Consider the following 22,748-nt stretch of genomic DNA (forward strand, 5'->3'; position numbering starts at 1 on the left):
CTGTTGAGAGGAAAGGCTTTGTATTCCATATTTATAAATTCATTTTTTATTTACTATGATATATTTTAGAAATTGCACTAGTTGTTGTGGCTAAGTTAAAACTATTTAATGCCATATTGGTTGGTATATGTTAAGCTGATAAATTTGTGGAAAAATCTCTGGTTGATTATTTAAAGTATTATAAGACTATTTTGGGCCAAATTGTTTAATTATATTTTTCAGGAAGCTCTATTAGATTTATTGAGCTTTAGTAAGATTTGTGCTGAAATATTTGGTTATAGACAGGTAGATTACGAGTTATGCGCGGTTATCGGGAATTTAAGAACGCAACAAAGGTCGCGTTATTTCACCCACTATAGCACAGCCATTACAAGTTTTGAAACAGCCGGCTTGTGCGTGCGATATGGTTGCGTTAAACTCCATACCGCACAAAATACAAGCGCTGTTGTGACGTGCTCATGCACACTTTCCCCATAGATCGCGGAATCAAAAGCTCTGTAACGGAGCCCCATTGATGTTTATGGGGGAAAAAAACCTAATGTTTAAACCTAGCACACTGAAGTAAACCCTACGTCTAAACACCCCTAATCTGCTGCCCCCGACATCTCCGACACCTACATAATGTTATTAACCCCTAATCTGCCGCTCCCGATATCGCTGCCACCGAAATAAATCTATTAACCCCTAAAGTTATTAACCCCTATTCCCTCGCACCCCAACATCGCCCACACTATAATAAATCTATTAACCCCTATACCGCCGCTCCCCAACATCGTTGCCACTAAAAGTAATTAACCCCTAAATCTCTGACCTCCCACATCACTACCACTAAATAAACCTATTAACCCCTAAACCGCCAGCCCCCACATCGGAAACAACCTAAATTAAACTATTAACCCCTAAACCTAACCGTAACCCTAAACCTAACACCCCCTAACTTTAACATAATTAAAATAGAGCTAAATTAAAGTTACAATTATTAACTAAATAATACCTATTAAAAACTAAATACAAACTTACCTGTGAAATAAAACCTAAGATAGCTACAATATAAATAATAGTTATATTGTAGCTAGCTTAGGTTTTATTTTTATTTCACAGGTAAGTTTGTATTTATTTTAACTAGGTAGACTAGTTAGTAAATAGTTATTAACTATTTACTAACTACATAGTTAAAATAAATACAAACTTACCTGTGAAATAAAACCTAAGCTGCCTTACACTAAAACCTAACATTCCAAAAAAATTAACAAACACTAAAATTCCAAAAAAAAATAAAAAATCTACCATTACAAAAAAATAACAAACTAAATTATCCAAAATAATAAAAATGATTCCTATTCTAATACCCTTTTAAAAAAATAAAAAACCCACCCCAAAATAAAAAACCCTAATCTATAATAAACTACCAATGGCCCTTAAAAGCATTGCCCTAAAGAAATCAGCTCTTTTCCTACAAAAGAAAAACAAAGACCCCCTAACAGTACAAACCCCCACCCCCCAAACACACAAAATAAAAATAAAGTAAAACTTAATCTACCCATTGCCCTGAAAAGGGCATTTGTATGGGTATTGCCCTTAAAATGGCATTCAGCTATTTTTACTGCCCTTAAAAGGGCATTAAGCTCTTTTATGAAATGCCCAACCCCTAATCTAAAAATAAAAACCCACCCCAAAAATAAAAAAAAAATTACACAAAGTAACAAACGAATTATCCAAAATAATAAAAATAATTCCTATTCTAATACCCATTTAAAAAAACACCCTAAAATAAAAGAAACCTAATCTAGAATAAACTACCAATAGCCCTTAAAAGGGCCTTTTGTATGGCATTGCCCTAAGTTAAACAGCTCTTTTACCTGAAAAAAAATACAAAGACCCACTAACATTACAACCCCCACCTCCCCAAACCCACAAAATAAAAAAAAACTATCTAAAAAACCTAATCTACCCATTGCCCTGAAAAGGGCATTTGTATGGGCATTGCCCTGAAAAGGGCATTCAGCTCTTTTGCTGCCCTTAAAAGGGCATTCAGCTCTTTTAAGAGTGCCCACCCTAATCTAAATAAAAAAACACCCCAAAAAAAAACTATAAAAAACCTAACACTAACCCCTCTTTAGGTACTAACAGTTGATGAAGTCCCGCTTGAACTATCTTCATCCCGGCGGCTCCATCTTCATCCAGACGGCTCCATCTTTATCCATCGCGGGACCGGCATCTTCTTCATCTCTGCGGAGATGGAGCGGCGATGCACGGAGGCGGAGGTCCAGGCGAAGGTCCAAGGTAGAGGTCCAGGCGGGGGTCCATCAATCCGACGTGGAGGTCCTCTTCACGTGATCGTCTGCCGCACACTGAGGATTGAAATAGCCAATAGGAATAAGGGCTGCTAAAATCCTAATGGTTGTTCAAATCATCCAATAAGATGAGAGCTACTGAAATTCTATTGGCTGATTTGGGCTTGAGGTCACTTGGATTGAGAACCACTGTTCTAGAAGATACTTTTATTAAAATGAAAATCCTGCATATTTTAGGAGGCTGGGATGGACCCCCAATTTCTTTTAGAAAGATTATATCCAAGTTAAAGATATATCCAAGTTTTACAGCATAAGCGGAACTCCCAGGATTTAAAAAAATATATATTATTACTAATAATGTTTATTTCTTAAGCACTACCAAATTCCATGGTGCTGAGTACAAGAGTAGCAGGTCCGTCATTGGGTGAGGCAAGAGGGGAATATTCCAGAGCTCTGCTCTTTGCAGAGCCCCGCACTGACATCAGTGGTGAGTGTATGAGAATGTGCAATGTACATCCTCTATTTAGAAACAGAATTTGACAGTAGATAAGAACCAAAAAGGCCCATCAAGTCTACCCATATTACATGTAACTTTTCTCCTAGGATAGCCTTATGCATGTCCCAGGCATTTTTGAATTCCTTTACAGTCTTTGTGTTTACTACCTCAGATGGAAGTTTATTCCATGAATCCACCACCCTTTCTGTAAAAAAATGCTTCCTCAAATTTCTCCTGAATCTGCTACCCTCTAACTTTAGATTGTGACCCCTTGTTTTGGCATTTATTTTTTTGTGGAAAATGCTTTCACCTTCTACTTTATTAATTCCCTTCATATATTTGAAGGTTTCTATCATGTCACCTCTTTCCCTTCTATGCGCTAAACTATACATGTTTAGTCTTTCTTTGTATGTTTTATATTTAAGACCATGTACCACTTTAGTAGCCCTCTTTTGGACCGCTTCTAGTTTTTTAATATCTTTTTTGAAGATATGCTCTACAGAACAGTACACAGTATTCCAGATTTGGCCTAACTAATGATCTGTAAAGTGGCATAAGAACATTGCTATTTCTGCTACTAATACCTCTCCCAATGAAACCAAGTACAGATGGCCCTCGGTTTACTCCGGCTCAATTTGCGCCGTTTCAGAATAACAACCTTTTTTTTCAGTCATGGGACTGCTATTGAAATGCATGAAAAATCAGTTCACTAATTAAAATAGTGAGTAGGTGGAGCTGTCTGCTTGTGTTTCAGCAAAGTTAAGCTAGTTTAACAGCCTGAAATTGATCTGTGTACACAGATTAGACCAGACCTATCGAGCAGCCACTTCCCTATTATCTTTCTGTCCAGCAGCTTGAGGTGAGGGTGCCTAACTGCCTATTAATCACTGCATATTGAAATGCATAGAATAGGTGCAGAACCAATATTATCTAACATGCTAACAATGCAGAGAGCTGTTTGCAGAAAAATGCCAGTAAAAAAACGTTTTTGTTCATTAAACTTAGTTTGATGATAATGCAATCTGTTGTGTAATTATTTTATTAGGTGATGTTTAGCAAATGTTTTTGTTCATTAAACTTAATTTGATGATGATACAATCTATATTATTAAGTTTATAATGCTGTTTAGCATTTAAAGTCTTCATTTCAAACCTTTGAAAATAATGTATTAGGTGTTACTTATGACAATTTTATGAGGGGCCTGGAACCAAACTCCCTCACTTCCCATTGACTTACATTATAAACTGGGTTTCAATTTACAACGGTTTCGATTTACAACCATTCCTCCTGGAACCTAACCCCGGCGTAAACTGAGCGCTACCTGTATTTGACTGGCCTTACTGGCTGCACTGCTGCATTGTGTATCAAATTTTAAATCATCTGAAATAATGATTTCCAAGTCAGTAATGTACCATTAAGACTATAATTGGCCTTCGGGTTTTTGGATCCTATATGCATAATTTTGCTCTTGGTAATATTAATTTCAGATCTCATTTATTTGACCTGCCCTCTAGTTTTTTAATATGACTGTTCATTTGATCAACTCCTTCTGGAACATCAACTCTGTTAAAAAAATTTGTATCATCAGCAAACCTTCCCCTTAAGCCCACTTCAAATATCACTTATAAACATGTTAAACAAAACAGGCCCAAGAACTGACCCTTGGGGAACACCACTAGTAACTGACGCTTCATTTGAATGTACTCCATTAATGGAAACCCTTTGTCGTCTATCTTTAAGCCAGCATTCTACCCACTTAACAATCTTAGCATCTACCTCAAGGCAATAAAGTCTAGATATGCAACATCTATGGCTCCTCCCTGGTCTATTAATTTAGTTACATGGTCAAAGAAATCAATAAGATTATTCTGACATGATCTTCCAACAGTGAAACCATGCTGTCCTTTGTCTTCTAAGTTGTTTGTCTGAAGGAAAGACACAAGTCTTTCCTTTAAACGAGTTTCCATTAGTTTACCTGCAATTGAGGTCAAACTGACTGGCCTATAGTTAGCAGAATCTTCCCTACTTCCCTTTTTTTGAAGAGGGACTACATTGGCAATTTTCCAGTCTTTTGGAACAACGCCTGTTAGAAGTGACTGATTAAATAAATCATCTTATGGAGTAGTTACCACGGATCGAAGTTCTCTTAGAACCCTTGGATGAATATTATCTGGACCCACAGACTTATTTAGTTTTATTTTTGATAAAGCCCTTGAAACATCTTCCTCTTTAAAAAGAAAAGTACTACTCACATTATCATTTACGGTAACATCAATTAATAGAATCTCACTATCTTTACCATTTGTTGTAAAGAATAAACTTAGAGATTCCTTTAGGTATCTGCCCATATAAGAAAAATCAGTTGTTCAAAAGTCTAAAACTTTTGTTTTACTATGGTTGCACAGTACCTTTGCCTGAATATTAAACCATACAGACTGATGATCACTAGAGCCTAAGTTCTCACCCCTACAGACACTTCAGATAATATATCAATGTTTGTAAGTACTAACTCTAATATAGTTCCTTTACATGTTGGTTCTTTTACTAGTTGCTCAAGAGATTCCCTTTGTAATGATTCCAGAATATTTTTACTTCTAGTTGATTTGGCAACAGGTACTTCCCAGTCTACATCAGACATATTAAAGTCCCCCACTACTATAACATTGTCCTTCATTGTAATTTTGACTATTTCATCAATGAATAAATTATCTGATGCTTCAATTATTAAATTATCTGATGCTTTTGTTTATGAAGATGCGTTTATGGTATCAGAAGGTGTAATATATAGTGTTATTCTTTGTATAGGACACACTGAATGTCTTGATAAGGGTGGGGAGGGGAATAAGGGGTCTGGGCTACAGGGCACCACAAATTTGTCTTACCCTGGGCCCCACAAATACTAATGGTGGCCCTGTGAGTAGGGTTATACAATGTCAATGTTTCATGTTAAAGGAATACAGATACATAAATCAGACTAAACAAAACAAACTAATACAAGATGAGAAGGGTTCTGCGCTGAAGAGCTCACAATCTACAAGTTGAATTAGAAATAATTTATCCATTTCATATTTAATTAATACAGGATGTCATCTGTTAAATATACTGTAAGAAACCATCTTTACCTGACTGCAAGCTAAAAAATAGTTCTTCTTCGTCCAGAAATTCTTGGACACAGTCCAATCTTGTATTAATGGTTTCAAGGTCAATAAGTGGCTCGAGTACATTTGACCGAAGTTTACGGCTCCCACCAGGAGTTTTAGTGTAATTCAGAACTCCATAAAGCGTATGACCATTCCTTTGGTTGGAAAACAGATTTATAGTATAAAATCATTTGCAGCTAATATTCATTGGTTGCAACAGATTACTAACATTATTTATGCTCTTCTACATATCCTACGGCTAAGTTGCAATAAGCACAGCAATTCAAAAACACTGCCAAGTACGTAACAAATTGACGGACGTAGTTTGCAAACAAGCTTTCATGAAATTACAATAGGGACAGTGTTTTAAGAGCAGTAAAACATACTATTATGAAGGATCACAACATAAAACATTGTAGAATTTAATGCATTTTTAAGATTTTTGCTTATTTTTTAAGAACTTCTTATTGGATGAACAGAGCTACTTTAAATGGGCATGAAAGTCAAAATTAAAGTGACATAAAACCACAATTTTTTCTTTCATGATTCAGATAGAGCATGCAATTTTAAAGGACCACTCAATGCAGTAGCATTGCAAAATGAACAAGTGCATAATGAAAAGACAATGATTTAATACCTACTCTGAATTTCAAATAAGCAGTAGATTTTTTTCTGACACATTTATTTTGACTCACATTTTCCGGCTCCCTGTATCATGTGACAGACACTAGCCAATCACAGACTAGTATACATATACCCTGTGAGCTGGTGCACATGCTCAGTAAGATCTTGTTCCTCAGAAAGTATGTATATAAAAAAATGTGCATAATTTGATAATGGAAGTAAATTGGAAAGTGTCTTAAAACTGCACACTCTATTTGAATCATAAAAGTTTATTTTGACTTGAGTGTCCCTTTAAACAACTTTGTAATATACTTCTATTATCAAATTTTCTTTGTTCTCTTGATAGCTTTTGTTGAAAACAGCGATGTAAGCTCAGGAGCATGCACGTGTCTGGAGCACTATATGGCAGCACTATTTACTGCCACGTAGTGCTAAAGACTACTGAGGTATTTCTTCTGCCAGTAGGGGACCTGCTCAACAGAGGACCCTCCAAAGTTAACTCGTCGTAATAGTAATAATATACGGTACATGCTGCTCTGTATAATTATTTTGAGGATGGACAGATAGATATATGGATCTGCAACCTGCACTAATAAAAGGCTTAGGATTGTACACTTTCTGCACACGTGTATGTATAGACTGGCTGCTATGGGCCCCGCTCAGCACTTAGTACCATTGCACCTGCCGCAACAATGGTAGATCCACTCAACTTTAGAAAAGGAATACCATGGAAACAAAGTAAATTTGATAACAGAAGTAAATTTAAAATTGTATGCTCTGTCTGAATCACAAAAGGAAAATGTTGGTGTCGTATCCTTTTAAACTTTGGAGGTTGAGACAGGGGGGCGATTTATCATATGTCTGTCCGACATGATCCGCTCAGTGGATCATGTCCGACAGACATCGCTGAATGCCGGCAGCATACGCTGCATACGCTGTCTGCATTTAACACTGCACAAGCAGTTCTGGTGAACTGCTTGTGCAATGCCGCCCCCTGCAGATTTGCGGCCAATCAGCCGCTAACAGAGGGTGTCAATCAACCCGATCGTATAAGAGGCAACGGACCAGTTAAAGGGACAGTATACTGAAAAATATTTTTTCCCTTAATGTGTTTACAATTGCTTTTTTTCCCACTGCAGAGTAAAAAATGTGTGAAAATTAGCTTTTTAAGTTGTTTTTTTTGTGTATATTAAAGCTCTGATTTTGTGTTTTGAAGCCACAACCTAATAAAATGGGTTGAGCTTGTAGGTATAATCAGATCTCATTACTGTATCACACTGTGTACATACACCTGCTTCTTTATCTTATATTTGTCCATAAAACAATCACCAGTACTTGGAGAGAATAATGGAAAATCAACATTTTATTACCTTATCTCTGCTACATCCCACTGGGAGTGTAATTTCTTCTGCTGGCTGTGTTTACAAAGCTTATCTATAGGTTGGACCTGCGGCCACAAACTTTCAGAATAAATCATGCTAAATCAACTATTTCAAATGCCAATATAAGGGTAAAGGAGCTACTTGTAAACAATGTAATACACTCCAGCAGGTAAAGTGGATCATTGGGAACAAATTAAAGGGGAGAACATTCTTGAGTAAACTGTCCCTTTAAGGAGCAGCTGTCTTAAAACCGCTGCTTCTTAACTGCTGTTTCCGGCGAGCCTGAAGGCTCGCATGGAAACAGATGTATTAGGCACCATACGGTGCTTAATAATTCGGCCCCAGAGCATGTCATTTTAAGAGAGAATACTTCTATTGTCAAATTTACTTTGATATTTTGTTATATTTTGATGAAAAGCATACCTAGGTGGGATTGTTACTTTATCTGCTCATTTATAGCTATGCCTAACTGACCTCAGCAGAGGAGATACGTTAAGTAAAACAAGCTTTTAAACATAAGGAAACTTACATTACAACATGGTGTAAGCCTTTTTTTTTATAGAAACTAGAATTTTACACTTAGTTCTTAGATATTTTAGAACATACACGTTTATCATTCTCAGGCTAGTCTTTACTTTATTTAGGGCCAGATTACGAGTGGCGGTAACTGTTACGTGCAAGCGAAAAACAGAATTTATGCTTACCTGATAAATTACTTTCTCCAACGGTGTGTCCGGTCCACGGCGTCATCCTTACTTGTGGGATATTCTCTTCCCCAACAGGAAATGGCAGAGTCCCAGCAAAGCTGGCCATATAGTCCCTCCTAGGCTCCGCCCACCCCAGTCATTCGACCGACGGACAGGAGGAAATATATATAGGAGAAACCATATGGTACCGTGGTGACTGTAGTTAGAGAAAATAATTAATCAGACCTGATTAAAAAACCAGGGCGGGCCGTGGACCGGACACACCGTTGGAGAAAGTAATTTATCAGGTAAGCATAAATTCTGTTTTCTCCAACATTGGTGTGTCCGGTCCACGGCGTCATCCTTACTTGTGGGAACCAATACCAAAGCTTTAGGACACGGAAGAAGGGAGGGAGCAAATCAGGTTACCTAAACGGAAGGCACCACAGCTTGCAAAACCTTTCTCCCAAAAATAGCCTCCGAAGAAGCAAAAGTATCAAATTTGTAAAATTTAGCAAAAGTGTGCAGTGAAGACCAAGTCGCTGCCTTACATATCTGGTCAACAGAAGCCTCGTTCTTGAAGGCCCATGTGGAAGCCACAGCTCTAGTGGAGTGAGCTGTAATTCTTTCAGGAGGCTGCCGTCCGGCAGTCTCGTAAGCCAATCGGATAATGCTTTTAAGCCAAAAGGAAAGAGAGGTAGAAGTCGCTTTTTGACCTCTCCTTTTACCAGAATAAACGACGAACAAGGAGGATGTTTGTCTGAAATCTTTAGTAGCCTCTAAATAGAACTTTAGAGCACGGACAACGTCCAAATTGTGTAACAAACGTTCCTTCTTTGAAACTGGATTCGGACACAAAGAAGGTACAACTATCTCCTGGTTAATATTTTTGTTAGAAACAACTTTAGGAAGAAAACCAGGCTTAGTACGCAAAACCACCTTATCTGCATGGAACACCAGATAGGGCGGAGAACACTGCAGAGCAGATAACTCTGAAACTCTTCTAGCAGAAGAAATTGCAACCAAAAACAAAACTTTCCAAGATAGTAACTTAATATCTATGGAATGTAAAGGTTCAAACGGAACCCCTTGAAGAACTGAAAGAACTAGATTTAGACTCCAGGGAGGAGTCAAAGGTCTGTAAACAGGCTTAATCCGAACCAAAGCCTGAACAAATGCTTGAACATCTGGCACAGCTGCCAGTCTTTTGTGTAGTAAGACAGATAAAGCAGAGATCTGTCCCTTTAGAGAACTTGCAGATAATCCTTTCTCCAAACCTTCTTGCAGAAAGGAGAGAATCTTAGGAATTTTTATCTTATTCCATGGAAATCCTTTGGATTCACACCAACAGATATATTTTTTCCATATCTTATGGTAAATTTTTCTAGTTACAGGTTTTCTGGCCTGAACCAGAGTATCTATAACAGAATCTGAAAACCCACGCTTTGATAAAATCAAGCGTTCAATCTCCAAGCCGTCAGTTGGAGGGAGACCAGATTTGGATGTTCGAATGGACCCTGAACAAGAAGGTCCTGTCTCAAAGGTAGCTTCCATGGTGGAGCCGATGACATATTCACCAGGTCTGCATACCAAGTCCTGCGTGGCCACGCAGGAGCTATCAAGATCACTGAGGCCCTCTCCTGATTGATCCTGGCTACTAGCCTGGGAATGAGAGGAAACGGTGGGAATACATAAGCTAGGTTGAAGGTCCAAGGTGCTACTAGTGCATCTACTAGAGTCGCCTTGGGATCCCTGGATCTGGACCCGTAGCAAGGGACCTTGAAGTTCTGACGAGATCCATGTCTGGAATGCCCCATAATTGAGTTATTTGGGCAAAGATTTCCGGATGGAGTTCCCACTCCCCCGGATGGAATGTCTGACGACTCAGAAGATCCGCTTCCCAATTTTCTACTCCTGGGATGTGGATCGCAGACAAGTGGCAGGAGTGATCCTCCGCCCATTGAATTATTTTGGTCACTTCTTTCATCGCCAGGGAACTCTTTGTTCCCCCCTGATGATTGATATATGCAACAGTCGTCATGTTGTCTGATTGAAACCTTATGAATTTGGCCTTTGCTAGTTGAGGCCAAGCTCTGAGAGCATTGAATATCGCTCTCAGTTCCAGAAGGTTTATCGGGAGAAGAGACTCTTCCCGAGACCATAGTCCCTGAGCTTTCAGGGATTCCCAGACCGCGCCCCAGCCCACCAGACTGGCGTCGGTCGTGACAATGACCCACTCTGGTCTGCGGAAGCTCATTCCCTGGGATAGATTTCCAGGGTCAGCCACCAACGGAGTGAATCTCTGGTCTTTTGATCTACTTGAATCATTGGAGACAAGTCTGTATAATCATGGTGTGTTAAGCTTTTTAGGGCTTAAAGATAGAGAGGGCGCCAAGGGCTAAAGGTATCAGACACCAATATAGTGTTAAAAGTTATTTAATAAAAATCAACATATAGACATAAGAATCAACATATAAACATAAAATCAACCAATCTAAATAGGGACGTCTCCCTAGGTATTTATAAAATCCTATGTAACAGCTTGTTGCTAAAATGTATTAAATATAAGAGTTCAGATAGACAAAAAATACATGTATGATCTGTAAAATTGCAAAAATCAGTAAATAGCTAAATCTAAAGATAGATAAAACAAACACCTTTATGCGTTAGGTTAGAAAATTAGATATGCATATGCCCAAAGGATACAGCAGATATACACTGTGTGATATAGATTAGCGTGTTATTTTCCAATAGAGGAGATTAGTCCTGTAAATGTCCAGTATATTTGAAAACGTAGTAAAGTGCTTAGTGTCAAAATTGTAACAGTGTTGTAGCAGTATTTTACTTTACTTTACCGCCTGTGAAGTCTTCAGTCACACCAGGGACCGCTGCGGGAGCCAAGACAGTCTCTCCCGAGTTGCAAACACAGATCTCACACGTGTGTATGGACGGCCGTTTACGGACGGCGTCTGACGTCACGCCTGGTCCGTATTGTTTCTTATGTAGGCTGTATAGTAGCGTGCTGATATTCAGTGTTACCAAATTGTAGATTTTTTCAGCTTCTTCGATGCACAAGCCCCTTATTCATAGGTTTAAGCTTGCAGGTATAGTTGGATATTCAGATTCATCCACACTGTCAGAAATTTATAGTAAAGAAATTAACCCGGGTTAAAAATAGCGATGTTGTTCCTAGATGGGGTGAACTTTATTCACTCTTAGTATGCTGCTACAAAGTCACAAGGTAATCGACGCGTTTCACCCACCTGTGGGCTTTATCAAGATGATTGTGACTTGTAGTAAAGGCCTTTTAAATATTCCAAGGGTGTGTGATTGGCTGTGTGTCTAATTGGTGTTTCTCATTCACAGGAGAGTTTAAGGTGGTATATACTTCTTCCTCTATTTCAGGTTAAAGTATCTCAAAATAAAAACATATTGATAGTAAAACAGATTCCTCTGGTACATATCTTTACAAATACACAAAATCTCTATTACAGTGTGTTCCCTACAAGTTTTCATATTTTAAGACATTGTATATTAAAATTTCAACATGCCAAAATTGAATATAAATGAAGTTGGTTTATCCAATGTATATACAGATCTTATTGATATGGTACATCCTTCGTAGAAAACATACGAAACCTAATGTCATTCCGACATATAAATACACATAGATAAAATATTTACATATGCCCTATTTTAAAAGGTAAGCAAACTTGTTCTAAATTTATGAAACAAGGTATACAGTTTAGTTAAATGACAGTGCTACCCATAAGTTAATGTGAAATTATAAAAAATAATAATAAAAAAAATAAAAATAATAAAATGAAAAAAATATAGATGAAAAGAGAGAAAGAGAATGAAAAAAGCAAGTGAGGTTTAATTTTAGATTTAAACGTGTTTCATTCAAATAAAAAAAGGTGAAAGATCTAGTTCTGAGTTAAGTCCTAGTGGATATAAAGTGCTATATTTATAAATTAATTCCGCTTCTTTAATTAATAGAGTTTTCTCTGTGTTACCCCCCCCTCCAGTGTCCTTTAATTTTTTGTACCCCCCAATAGCTTAAATCTTTGGTATTCCCATGATGAGTGTCTTTAAAGTGCTTATATAATGAGGTGTCATCTCTCCCTTTTTCTATGTTTAACAAGTGTTCCCTTATTCTGTCTTAAAGACATCGGGTAGTTTCACCAAAATAGAACAGATTGCATGAGCATTTCAATACGTAAATAATATTTTTGTGTGTACATCTTATAACTTCTTTTATGATAAGAGTATTTTTGGAGTTATTAATTCTAAGAGCCTTCATTTTTGAGCTGTGTTTACATGATTTGCATGTATAGCAGGGAAAGAAACCAGTCGGTTTCTTTCCCATCATATCTGTCTGAGAGTTGACTATTGTGCTTCTCCTAAGTTCACTTGGAGCTAGCATTGTTCTAAAATTCCTTGCTTTTTTAAAAATGAATGTGGGTTTATCTTCTAGTTGTGCACCAATTATGTTGTCTTCTTTCAGCAAGTACCAATTTTTTCTTATTATCTTTTTGATAATGGAATGATCAGCATTGTAATCAGTAATAAAAGGGACTTTGATTTTGTCAGTAGTATCTTTAGTTCTAACTTTGTAATCCAAAAGATTTTCTCTATTTGTCTTTCTGGCTTTGTCAATAGCTATATTTACATTATTAACTTCATAACCTCTGCTGTGGAATTTTTCTGCCAAGATTGTAACCTGGTTCTCAAAATCCTCTACTCTAGAGCATTTTTTTTTAATCCGTAAGGTCTGTCCATATGGGATATTATCCTTCCATATTTTCAAATGGCAGCTTTCTGCGTGTATTAGGTTATTGCACTCTACTTCTTTAAAGTGCGTTTTGGTTTCTATCTCGCCATTAATTACCATAATTTCAAGATCTAGAAAGTTGACTTGCTCTCGGCTATATTGATTAGTGAATTTGAGACCATAATTATTTACATTCATTTTTTTAAAAAGCTCAATTAAATCTTTCTCTGGACCTCTCCAAACGATCAAAAGATCGTCTATGTACCGTTTGTACAGTACGAGGCTCGCACCGAGTGTGTCATCTTTGAAGAAATTATCTTCCCAAAAACCCATAAAGAGATTGGCATAACTCGGTGCGAACCTCGTACCCATGGCGGTCCCTTCCACTTGTATATAAAATTGGTTATTAAAAGAAAAGAAATTATGTTCTAAAATGTATTTAATGCTATCAAGAATAAAATCTTTTTGTTGTTGTTCCATATTTTCATCTTTATCTAAGTAATATTTTACTGCCTGTAGTCCTTGTGAATGATTTATCACGGTATACAGAGACAATACGTCACATGTAGCTATTAACATTTCTTTTTCCCATTTTAGTGAATTCAAAATATTTAGTACCTGAGTTGAATCTTTAAGATGTGATTTAAGTTTGGACACATGTGGCTGTAGGAATCTGTCGACATACTGGGAGAGGTTGGCTGAGATGGAATTAATGCCAGATATAATCGGCCTACCTGGTGGGTTTGTGAGGCTTTTATGGACCTTGGGTAGAAAATAAAAAATTGGTGTTTTAGAGTGTTTTGGAGTTAAATAATTAAATTCTTTTTCATTTAATACACCTTTTTTACTTCCTTCACTTAAAATTTTGTTTAGAATGTTAGTAAACTTCAAAGTTGGATTTAGGGGTAATTTTTTATAAGTTTTCTCATCTCCCAAGAGACGATATGCTTCTACCAAATATTTTTCTGTATCCATTACAACAACCCCCCCACCCTTGTCCGCCGGTTTTATAGTTATTTCAAGATCTTTTTGAAGTCTATTTAATGCCTCTCTTTCTTTTTTGTTTATATTTTGTTGTCTTATTTTAGGTAGTTGACATTTCTTTACTTCATTAAGTACTATTTTTTCAAACGTATCAATGTAGTTCCCCTTAGCATATGTTGGATAAAACTTAGATTTTGTTTTTAAATTGGTATGTTGAAATTTATTTGTCTCAGTATTATGTGTGATACTCTGTTTCTCTAGTGGACTTTTCATAAAGAATCTTTTGAGTGTTATGTTCCTAACAAATTTTTTGATGTGAATATGGGTGTTAAACTTATGGTAAATTTTCCTAGTTACAGGTTTTCTGGCCTGAACCAGAGTATCTATAACAGAATCTGAAAACCCACGCTTTGATAAAATCAAGCGTTCAATCTCCAAGCCGTCAGTTGGAGGGAGACCAGATTTGGATGTTCGAATGGACCCTGAACAAGAAGGTCCTGTCTCAAAGGTAGCTTCCATGGTGGAGCCGATGACATATTCACCAGGTCTGCATACCAAGTCCTGCGTGGCCACGCAGGAGCTATCAAGATCACTGAGGCCCTCTCCTGATTGATCCTGGCTACTAGCCTGGGAATGAGAGGAAACGGTGGGAATACATAAGCTAGGTTGAAGGTCCAAGGTGCTACTAGTGCATCTACTAGAGTCGCCTTGGGATCCCTGGATCTGGACCCGTAGCAAGGGACCTTGAAGTTCTGACGAGACGCCATCAGATCCATGTCTGGAATGCCCCATAATTGAGTTATTTGGGCAAAGATTTCCGGATGGAGTTCCCACTCCCCCGGATGGAATGTCTGACGACTCAGAAGATCCGCTTCCCAATTTTCTACTCCTGGGATGTGGATCGCAGACAAGTGGCAGGAGTGATCCTCCGCCCATTGAATTATTTTGGTCACTTCTTTCATCAGCAGGGAACTCTTTGTTCCCCCCTGATGATTGATATATGCAACAGTCGTCATGTTGTCTGATTGAAACCTTATGAATTTGGCCTTTGCTAGTTGAGGCCAAGCTCTGAGAGCATTGAATATCGCTCTCAGTTCCAGAATGTTTATCGGGAGAAGAGACTCTTCCCGAGACCATAGTCCCTGAGCTTTCAGGGATTCCCAGACCGCGCCCCAGCCCACCAGACTGGCGTCGGTCGTGACAATGACCCACTCTGGTCTGCGGAAGCTCATTCCCTGGGATAGATTTCCAGGGTCAGCCACCAACGGAGTGAATCTCTGGTCTTTTGATCTACTTGAATCATTGGAGACAAGTCTGTATAATCCCCATTCCACTGTTTGAGCATGCACAGTTGTAATGGTCTTAGATGAATTCGTGCAAAAGGAACTATGTCCATTGTTGCAACCATCAATCCTACTACTTCCATGCACTGCGCTATGGAAGGACGAGGAACAGAATGAAGCACTTGACAAGAGCTTAGAAGTTTTGATTTTCTGACCTCTGTCAGAAAAATCCTCATTTCTAAGGAATCTATTATTGTTCCCAAGAAGGGAACTCTTGTTGACGGGGACAGAGAACTTTTTTCTTTGTTCACCTTCCATCCGCGAGATCTGAGAAAGGCTAGAACGATCTCCGTATGAGCCTTTGCTTTTGACAGAGACGACGCTTGTATTAGAATGTCGTCCAAGTAAGGTACTACTGCAATGCCCCTTGGTCTTAGAACCGCTAGAAGGGACCCTAGCACCTTTGTGAAAATCCTTGGAGCAGTGGCCAACCCGAATGGGAGGGCCACAAACTGGTAATGCTTGTCCAGAAAAAAAAAAAAACAACTCTTAACCATCTCCGTGGAGATGTTGCCTGTGCAACGGCAAAGAGAATGACTGGGGTGGGCGGAGCCTAGGAGGGACTATATGGCCAGCTTTGCTGGGACTCTTTGCCATTTCCTGTTGGGGAAGAGAATATCCCACAAGTAAGGATGACGCCGTGGACCGGACACACCAATGTTGGAGAAAACAGAATTTATGTTTACCTGATAAATTACTTTCTCCAACGGTGTGTCCGGTCCACGGCGTCATATGTTACCGTGGTGACTGTAGTTAAAGAAAATAAATTATCAGACCTGATTAAAAAAACCAGGGCGGGCCGTGGACCGGACACACCGTTGGAGAAAGTAATTTATCAGGTAAACATAAATTCTGTTTTCTCCAACATAGGTGTGTCCGGTCCACGGCGTCATCCTTACTTGTGGGAACCAATACCAAAGCTTTAGGACACGGATGAAGGGAGGGAGCAAATCAGGTCACCTAAATGGAAGGCACCACGGCTTGCAAAACCTTTCTCCCAAAAATAGCCTCAGAAGAAGCAAAAGTATCAAATTTGTAAAATTTAGAAAAAGTGTGCAGTGAAGACCAAGTCGCTGCCTTACATATCTGATCAACAGAAGCCTCGTTCTTGAAGGCCCATGAGGAAGCCACAGCCCTAGTGGAGTGAGCTGTGATTCTTTCAGGAGGCTGCCGTCCGGCAGTCTCATAAGCCAATCGGATAATGCTTTTAATCCAGAAGGAGAGAGAGGTAGAAGTTGCTTTTTGACCTCTCCGTTTACCAGAATAAACAACAAACAAAGACAAAGTTTGTCTGAAATCCTTAGTAGCTGCTAAGTAAAATTTGAGAGCACGAACTACATCCAAGTTGTGCAACAAACGTTCCTTCTTTGAAACTGGATTAGGACACAAAGAAGGCACAACTATCTCCTGGTTAATGTTTTTGTTAGAAACAACTTTTGGAAAAAAACCAGGTTTAGTATGCAAAACCACCTTATCTGCATGGAACACCAGATAAGGAGAAGAACACTGCAGAGCAGATAATTCTGAAACTCTTCTAGCAGAAGAAATTGCAACCAAAAACAAAACTTTCCAAGATAATAACTTAATATCAACGGAATGTAAGGGTTCAAACGGAACCCCCTGAAGAACTGAAAGAACTAGGTTGAGACTCCAAGGAGGAGTCAAAATTTTGTAAACAGGCTTGATTCTAACCAGAGCCTGAACAAAGGCTAGAACATCTGGCACAGCTGCCAGCTTTTTGTGAAGTAACACAGACAAGGCAGAAATCTGTCCCATCAAGGAACTTGCAGATAATCCTTTTTCCAATCCTTCTCGAAGGAAGGATAGACTCTTAGGAATCTTAACCTTGTCCCAAGGGAATCCTGCAGATTCACACCAACAGATATACCAAATTATGTGGTAACTTTTCTGGTTACAGGCTTTCAGGCCTGAACAAGAGTATTAATAACAGAATCTGAGAACCCTCGCTTTGATAAGATCAAGCGTTCAATCTCCAAGCAGTCAGCTGGAGTGGGTCGAACGGACCTAGAACAAGAAGGTCTCTCAAAGGTAGCTTCCATGGTGGAGCCGATGACATATTTCACCAGATCTGCATACCAAGTCCTGCGTGGCCACGCAGGAGCTATCAAAATCACCGACGCCCTCTCCTGATTGATCCTGGCTACCAGCCTGGGGATGAGAGGAAACGGCGGGAACACATAAGCTAGTTTGAAGGTCCAAGGTGCTACTAGTGCATCCACTAGAGCCGCCTTGGGATCCCTGGATCTGTACCCGTAGTAAGGAACTCTGAAGTTCTGACGAGAGGCCATCAGATCCATGTCTGGAATGCCCCACGGTTGAGTGACTTGGGCAAAGATTTCCGGATGGAGTTCCCACTCCCCCGGATGCAATGTCTGACGACTCAGAAAATCCGCTTCCCAATTTTCCACTCCTGGGATGTGGATAGCAGACAGGTGGCAGGAGTGAGACTCCGCCCATAGAATGATTTTGGTCACTTCTTCCATCGCTAGGGAACTCCTTGTTCCCCCCTGATGGTTGATGTATGAACTTGGCCCTCGCTAGCTGAGGCCAAGCTTTGAGAGCATTGAATATCGCTCTCAGTTCCAGAATATTTATCGGTAGAAGAGATTCTACCCGAGACCAAAGACCCTGAGCTTTCAGGGATCCCCAGACCGCGCCCCAGCCCATCAGACTGGCGTCGGTCGTGACAATGACCCACTCTGGTCTGCGGAAGGTCATCCCTTGTGACAGGTTGTCCAGGGACAGCCACCAACGGAATGAGTCTCTGGTCCTCTGATTTACTTGTATCTTCGGAGACAAGTCTGAATAGTCCCCATTCCACTGACTGAGCATGAACAGTTGTAATGGTCTTAGATGAATGCGCACAAAAGGAACTATGTCCATTGCCGCTACCATCAAACCTATCACTTCCATGCACTGCGCTATGGAAGGAAGAGGAACGGAATGAAGTATCCGACAAGAGTCTAGAAGTTTTGTTTTTCTGGCTTCTGTCAGAAAAATCCTCATTTCAAAGGAGTCTATTATAGTTCCCAAGAAGGGAACCCTCGTTGACGGAGATAGAGAACTCTTTTCCACGTTCACTTTCCATCCGTGAGATCTGAGAAAGGCCAGGACAATGTCCGTGTGAGCCTTTACTTGAGGAAGGGACGACGCTCGAATCAGAATGTCGTCCAAGTAAGGTACTACAGCAATGCCCCTTGGTCTTAGCACCGCCAGAAGGGACCCTAGTACCTATGAGAAAATCCTAGGAGCAGTGGCTAATCCGAAAGAAAACGCCACGAACTGGAAATGCTTGTCCAGGAATGCAATCCTTAGGAACCGATGATGTTCCTTGTGGATAGGAATATGTAGATACGCATCCTTGAAATCCACCTTGGTCATGAATTGACCTTCCTGGATGGAAGGAAGAAGTGTTCGAATGGTTTCCATCTTGAACGATGGAACCTTGAGAAACTTGTTCAAGATCTTGAGATCTAAGATTGGTCTGAACGTTCCCTCCTTTTTTGGGAACTATGAACAGATTGGAGTAGAACCCCATCCCTTGTTCTCCTAATGGAACAGGATGAATCACTCCCATTTTTAGCAGGTCTTCTACCCAATGTAAGAATGCCTGTCTTCTTATGTGGTCTGAAGACAACTGAGACCTGTGGAACCTCCCCCTTGGAGGAAGCCCCTTGAACTCCAGAGAATAACCTTGGGAGACTATTTCTAGCGCCCAAGGATCCAGAACATCTCTTGCCCAAGCCTGAGCGAAGAGAGAGAGTCTGCCCCCCACCAGATCCGGTCCCGGATCGGGGGCCCGCATTTCATGCTGTCTTGGTAGCAGTGGCAGGTTTCCTGGCCTGCTTTCCTTTGTTCCAGCCTTGCATAGGTCTCCAGGCTGGATTGGCTTGAGAAGTATTACCTTCCTGCTTAGAGGACGTAGCCCTTGGGGCTGATCCGTTTCTGCGAAAGGGACGAAACTTAGGTTTATTTTTGGTCTTGAAAAGACCTATCCTGAGGAAGGGCGTGGCCCTTGCCCCCAGTGATATCAGAGATAATCTCTTTCAAGTCAGGGCCAAAGAGTGTTTTCCCCTTGAAAGGAATGTCAAGCAATTTGTTCTTGGAAGACGCATCCGCTGCCCAAGATTTTAACCAAAGCGCTCTGCGCCACAATAGCCAACCCAGAATTTTTTCGCCGCTAACCTAGCCAATTGCAAGGTGGCGTCTAGGGTGAAAGAATTAGCCAATTTAAGAGCACGAATTCTGTCCATAATCTCCTCATAAGAAGAAGAATTACTAATAATCGCCTTTCCTAGCTCATCAAACTAGAAACACGCGGCTGCAGTGACAGGGACAATGCATGCAATTGGTTGTAGAAGGGAACCTTGCTGAACAAACATCTTTAGCAGACCTTCTAATTTTTTATCCATAGGATCTTGGAAAGCACAACTATCTTCTATGGGTATAGTGGCGCGCTTGTGTAGAGTAGAAACCGCCCCCTCGACCTTGGGGACTGTCTGCCATCAGTCCTTTCTGGGGTCGACTATAGGAAAACAATTTTATAAATATGGGGGGAGGTACTAAAGGTATACCGGGCCTGTCCCATTCTTTACTAACAATGTACGCCACCCGCTTGGATATAGGAAAAGCTTCGGGGGGCCCCGGGGCCTCTAAGAACTTTTCCATTTTACATAGTGGTTCTGGAATGACCAGATAATCACAATCATCCAAATTGGATAACACCTCCTTAAGCAGAGCGCGGAGATGTTCCAACTTAAATTTAAAAGTAATCACATCAGGTTCAGCTTGTTGAGAAATGTTTCCTGAATCTGAAATTTCTCCCTCAGACAAAACCACCCTGGCCCCCTCAGACTGGTGTAGGGGCCCTTCAGAAACAATATCATCAGCGTTCTCATGCTCTACAGAATTTTCTAAAACAGAGCAGTCGCGCTTTCGCTGATAAGTGGGCATATTGGCTAAAATGTTTTTGATAGAATTATCCATTACAGCCGTTAAATGTTGCATAGTAAGGAGTATTGGCGCACTAGATGTACTAGGGGCCTCCTGTATGGGCAAGACTGGTGTAGACGAAGGAGGGGATGATGCAGTACCATGCTTACTCCCCTCGCTTGAGGAATCATCTTGGGCATCATTTTTACTAAATTTTTTTATGACATAAAATACATATAGTTAAATGAGAAGGAACCTTGGTTTCCCCACAGTCAGAACACAATCTATCTGGTAGTTCAGACATGTTAAACAGGCATAAACTTGATAACAAAGCACAAAAAACGTTTTAAAATAAAACCGTTACTGTCACTTTAAATTTTAAACTAAACACACTTTATTACTGCAATTGCGAAAAAGTATGAAGGAATTGTTCAAAATTCACCAAAATTTCACCACAGTGTCTTAAAGCCTTAAAAGTATTGCACACCAAATTTGGAAGCTTTAACCCTTAAAATAACGGAACCGGAGCCGTTTTTATATTTAACCCCTTTACAGTCCCTGGAATCTGCTTTGCTGAGACCCAACCAAGCCCAAAGGGGAATACGATACCAAATGATGCCTTCAGAAAGACTTTTCTATGTATCAGAGCTCCACACACATGCAGCTGCATGCCATGCTGTCCTCAAAAACAAGTGCGCCATACCGGCGCGAAAATGAGGCTCTGACTATGATTAGGGAAAGCCCCTAAAGAATAAGGTGTCTAAAACAGTGCCTGCCGATATTATTATATCAAAATACCCAGAATAAATGATTCCTCAAGGCTAAATAAGTGTTAATATCAATCGATTTAGCCCCAAAAAAAGGTCTACAGTCTAAATAAGCCCTTGTGAAGCCCTTATTTACAATCGTAATAAACATGGCTTACCGGATCCCATAGGGAAAATGACAGCTTCCAGCATTACATCGTCTTGTTAGAATGTGTCATACCTCAAGCAGCAAAGGACTGCAAACTGTTCCCCCAACTGAAGTTAATAGCTCTCAACAGTCCTGTGTGGAACAGCCATGGATTTTAGTTACGGTTGCTAAAATCATTTTCCTCATACAAACAGAATTCTTCATCTCTTTTCTGTTTCTGAGTAAATAGTACGTACCAGCACTATTTGAAAATAACAAACTCTTGATTGAATAATGAAAAACTACAGTTAAACACTAAAAAACTCTAAGCCATCTCCGTGGAGATGTTGCCTGTACAACGGCAAAGAGAATGACTGGGGTAGGCGGAGCCTAGGAGGGATCATGTGACCAGCTTTGCTGGGCTCTTTGCCATTTCCTGTTGGGGAAGAGAATATCCCACAAGTAAGGATGACGCCGTGGACCGGACACACCTATGTTGGAGAAATGGGTTATTGCATCTGTTTGAGCGCATTGGTTGTAGCGCTCATATTACAAGTTTAAAGTAAACACGATCGCTTAAGTGTAATTGAAGTTAACACTCATTGTGATATCGCGTCTTCAGAGTTCTGGTATATCAAAAATACATTACAAAGTACAGTTACACTCAAAATAACAACATCTAACAAAAATGATTTTAAAAAAAATTGCAGAAAAAAGTTATAAGAGCTCAAAGATATGAGGTCTCAGGTGTTAAAAAAAAGCTGCAAAGGGCTATAACAGAGATACATATACAGTACATGTCTAAATATGCATATGTTTGTATTTACTGTATATAAGTTTATATGTGTGTACATATGTATTTATGTATTTATGTGTATATATGTATTTACAGATGTATATACACACATATAAACACATAAAAACATATGTATACATATATAGACATATATATAAGTGCATTGGATCCCTTTGCCATCAAGCAGATGAAAACATGATACATCATATTTATGCAATATTCATATTTAATAAAGTGTTATACTGTGTATTTACTGTAAATATTTAACATTCAAATGTTCTGCACATAGCAGAATAGGTTCTATGTACTTTTAAATAGATATATCTGTATATATCTATAACTATATATAATGATATATATATATATATATATATATATATAT

The 22,748-nt window shown here is 39.4% G+C and overlaps 1 protein-coding gene across 1 annotated transcript in view; it reads right to left on the reverse strand.

The window, feature by feature from the left end:
* The window catches only part of MSH4 (mutS homolog 4), a 195,132-nt gene that overhangs the window by 123,701 nt on the left and 48,683 nt on the right, over nt 1–22,748 (reverse strand). The window contains exon 7 of the mRNA XM_053693186.1: nt 5,913–6,085. Within this exon, the coding sequence (XP_053549161.1) occupies nt 5,913–6,085 (173 nt within the window). The remainder of the gene's footprint in view (nt 1–5,912; nt 6,086–22,748) is intronic.

Source organism: Bombina bombina, chromosome 10 (assembly GCF_027579735.1).
Source record: "Bombina bombina isolate aBomBom1 chromosome 10, aBomBom1.pri, whole genome shotgun sequence".
Taxonomy (NCBI): domain Eukaryota; kingdom Metazoa; phylum Chordata; class Amphibia; order Anura; family Bombinatoridae; genus Bombina; species Bombina bombina.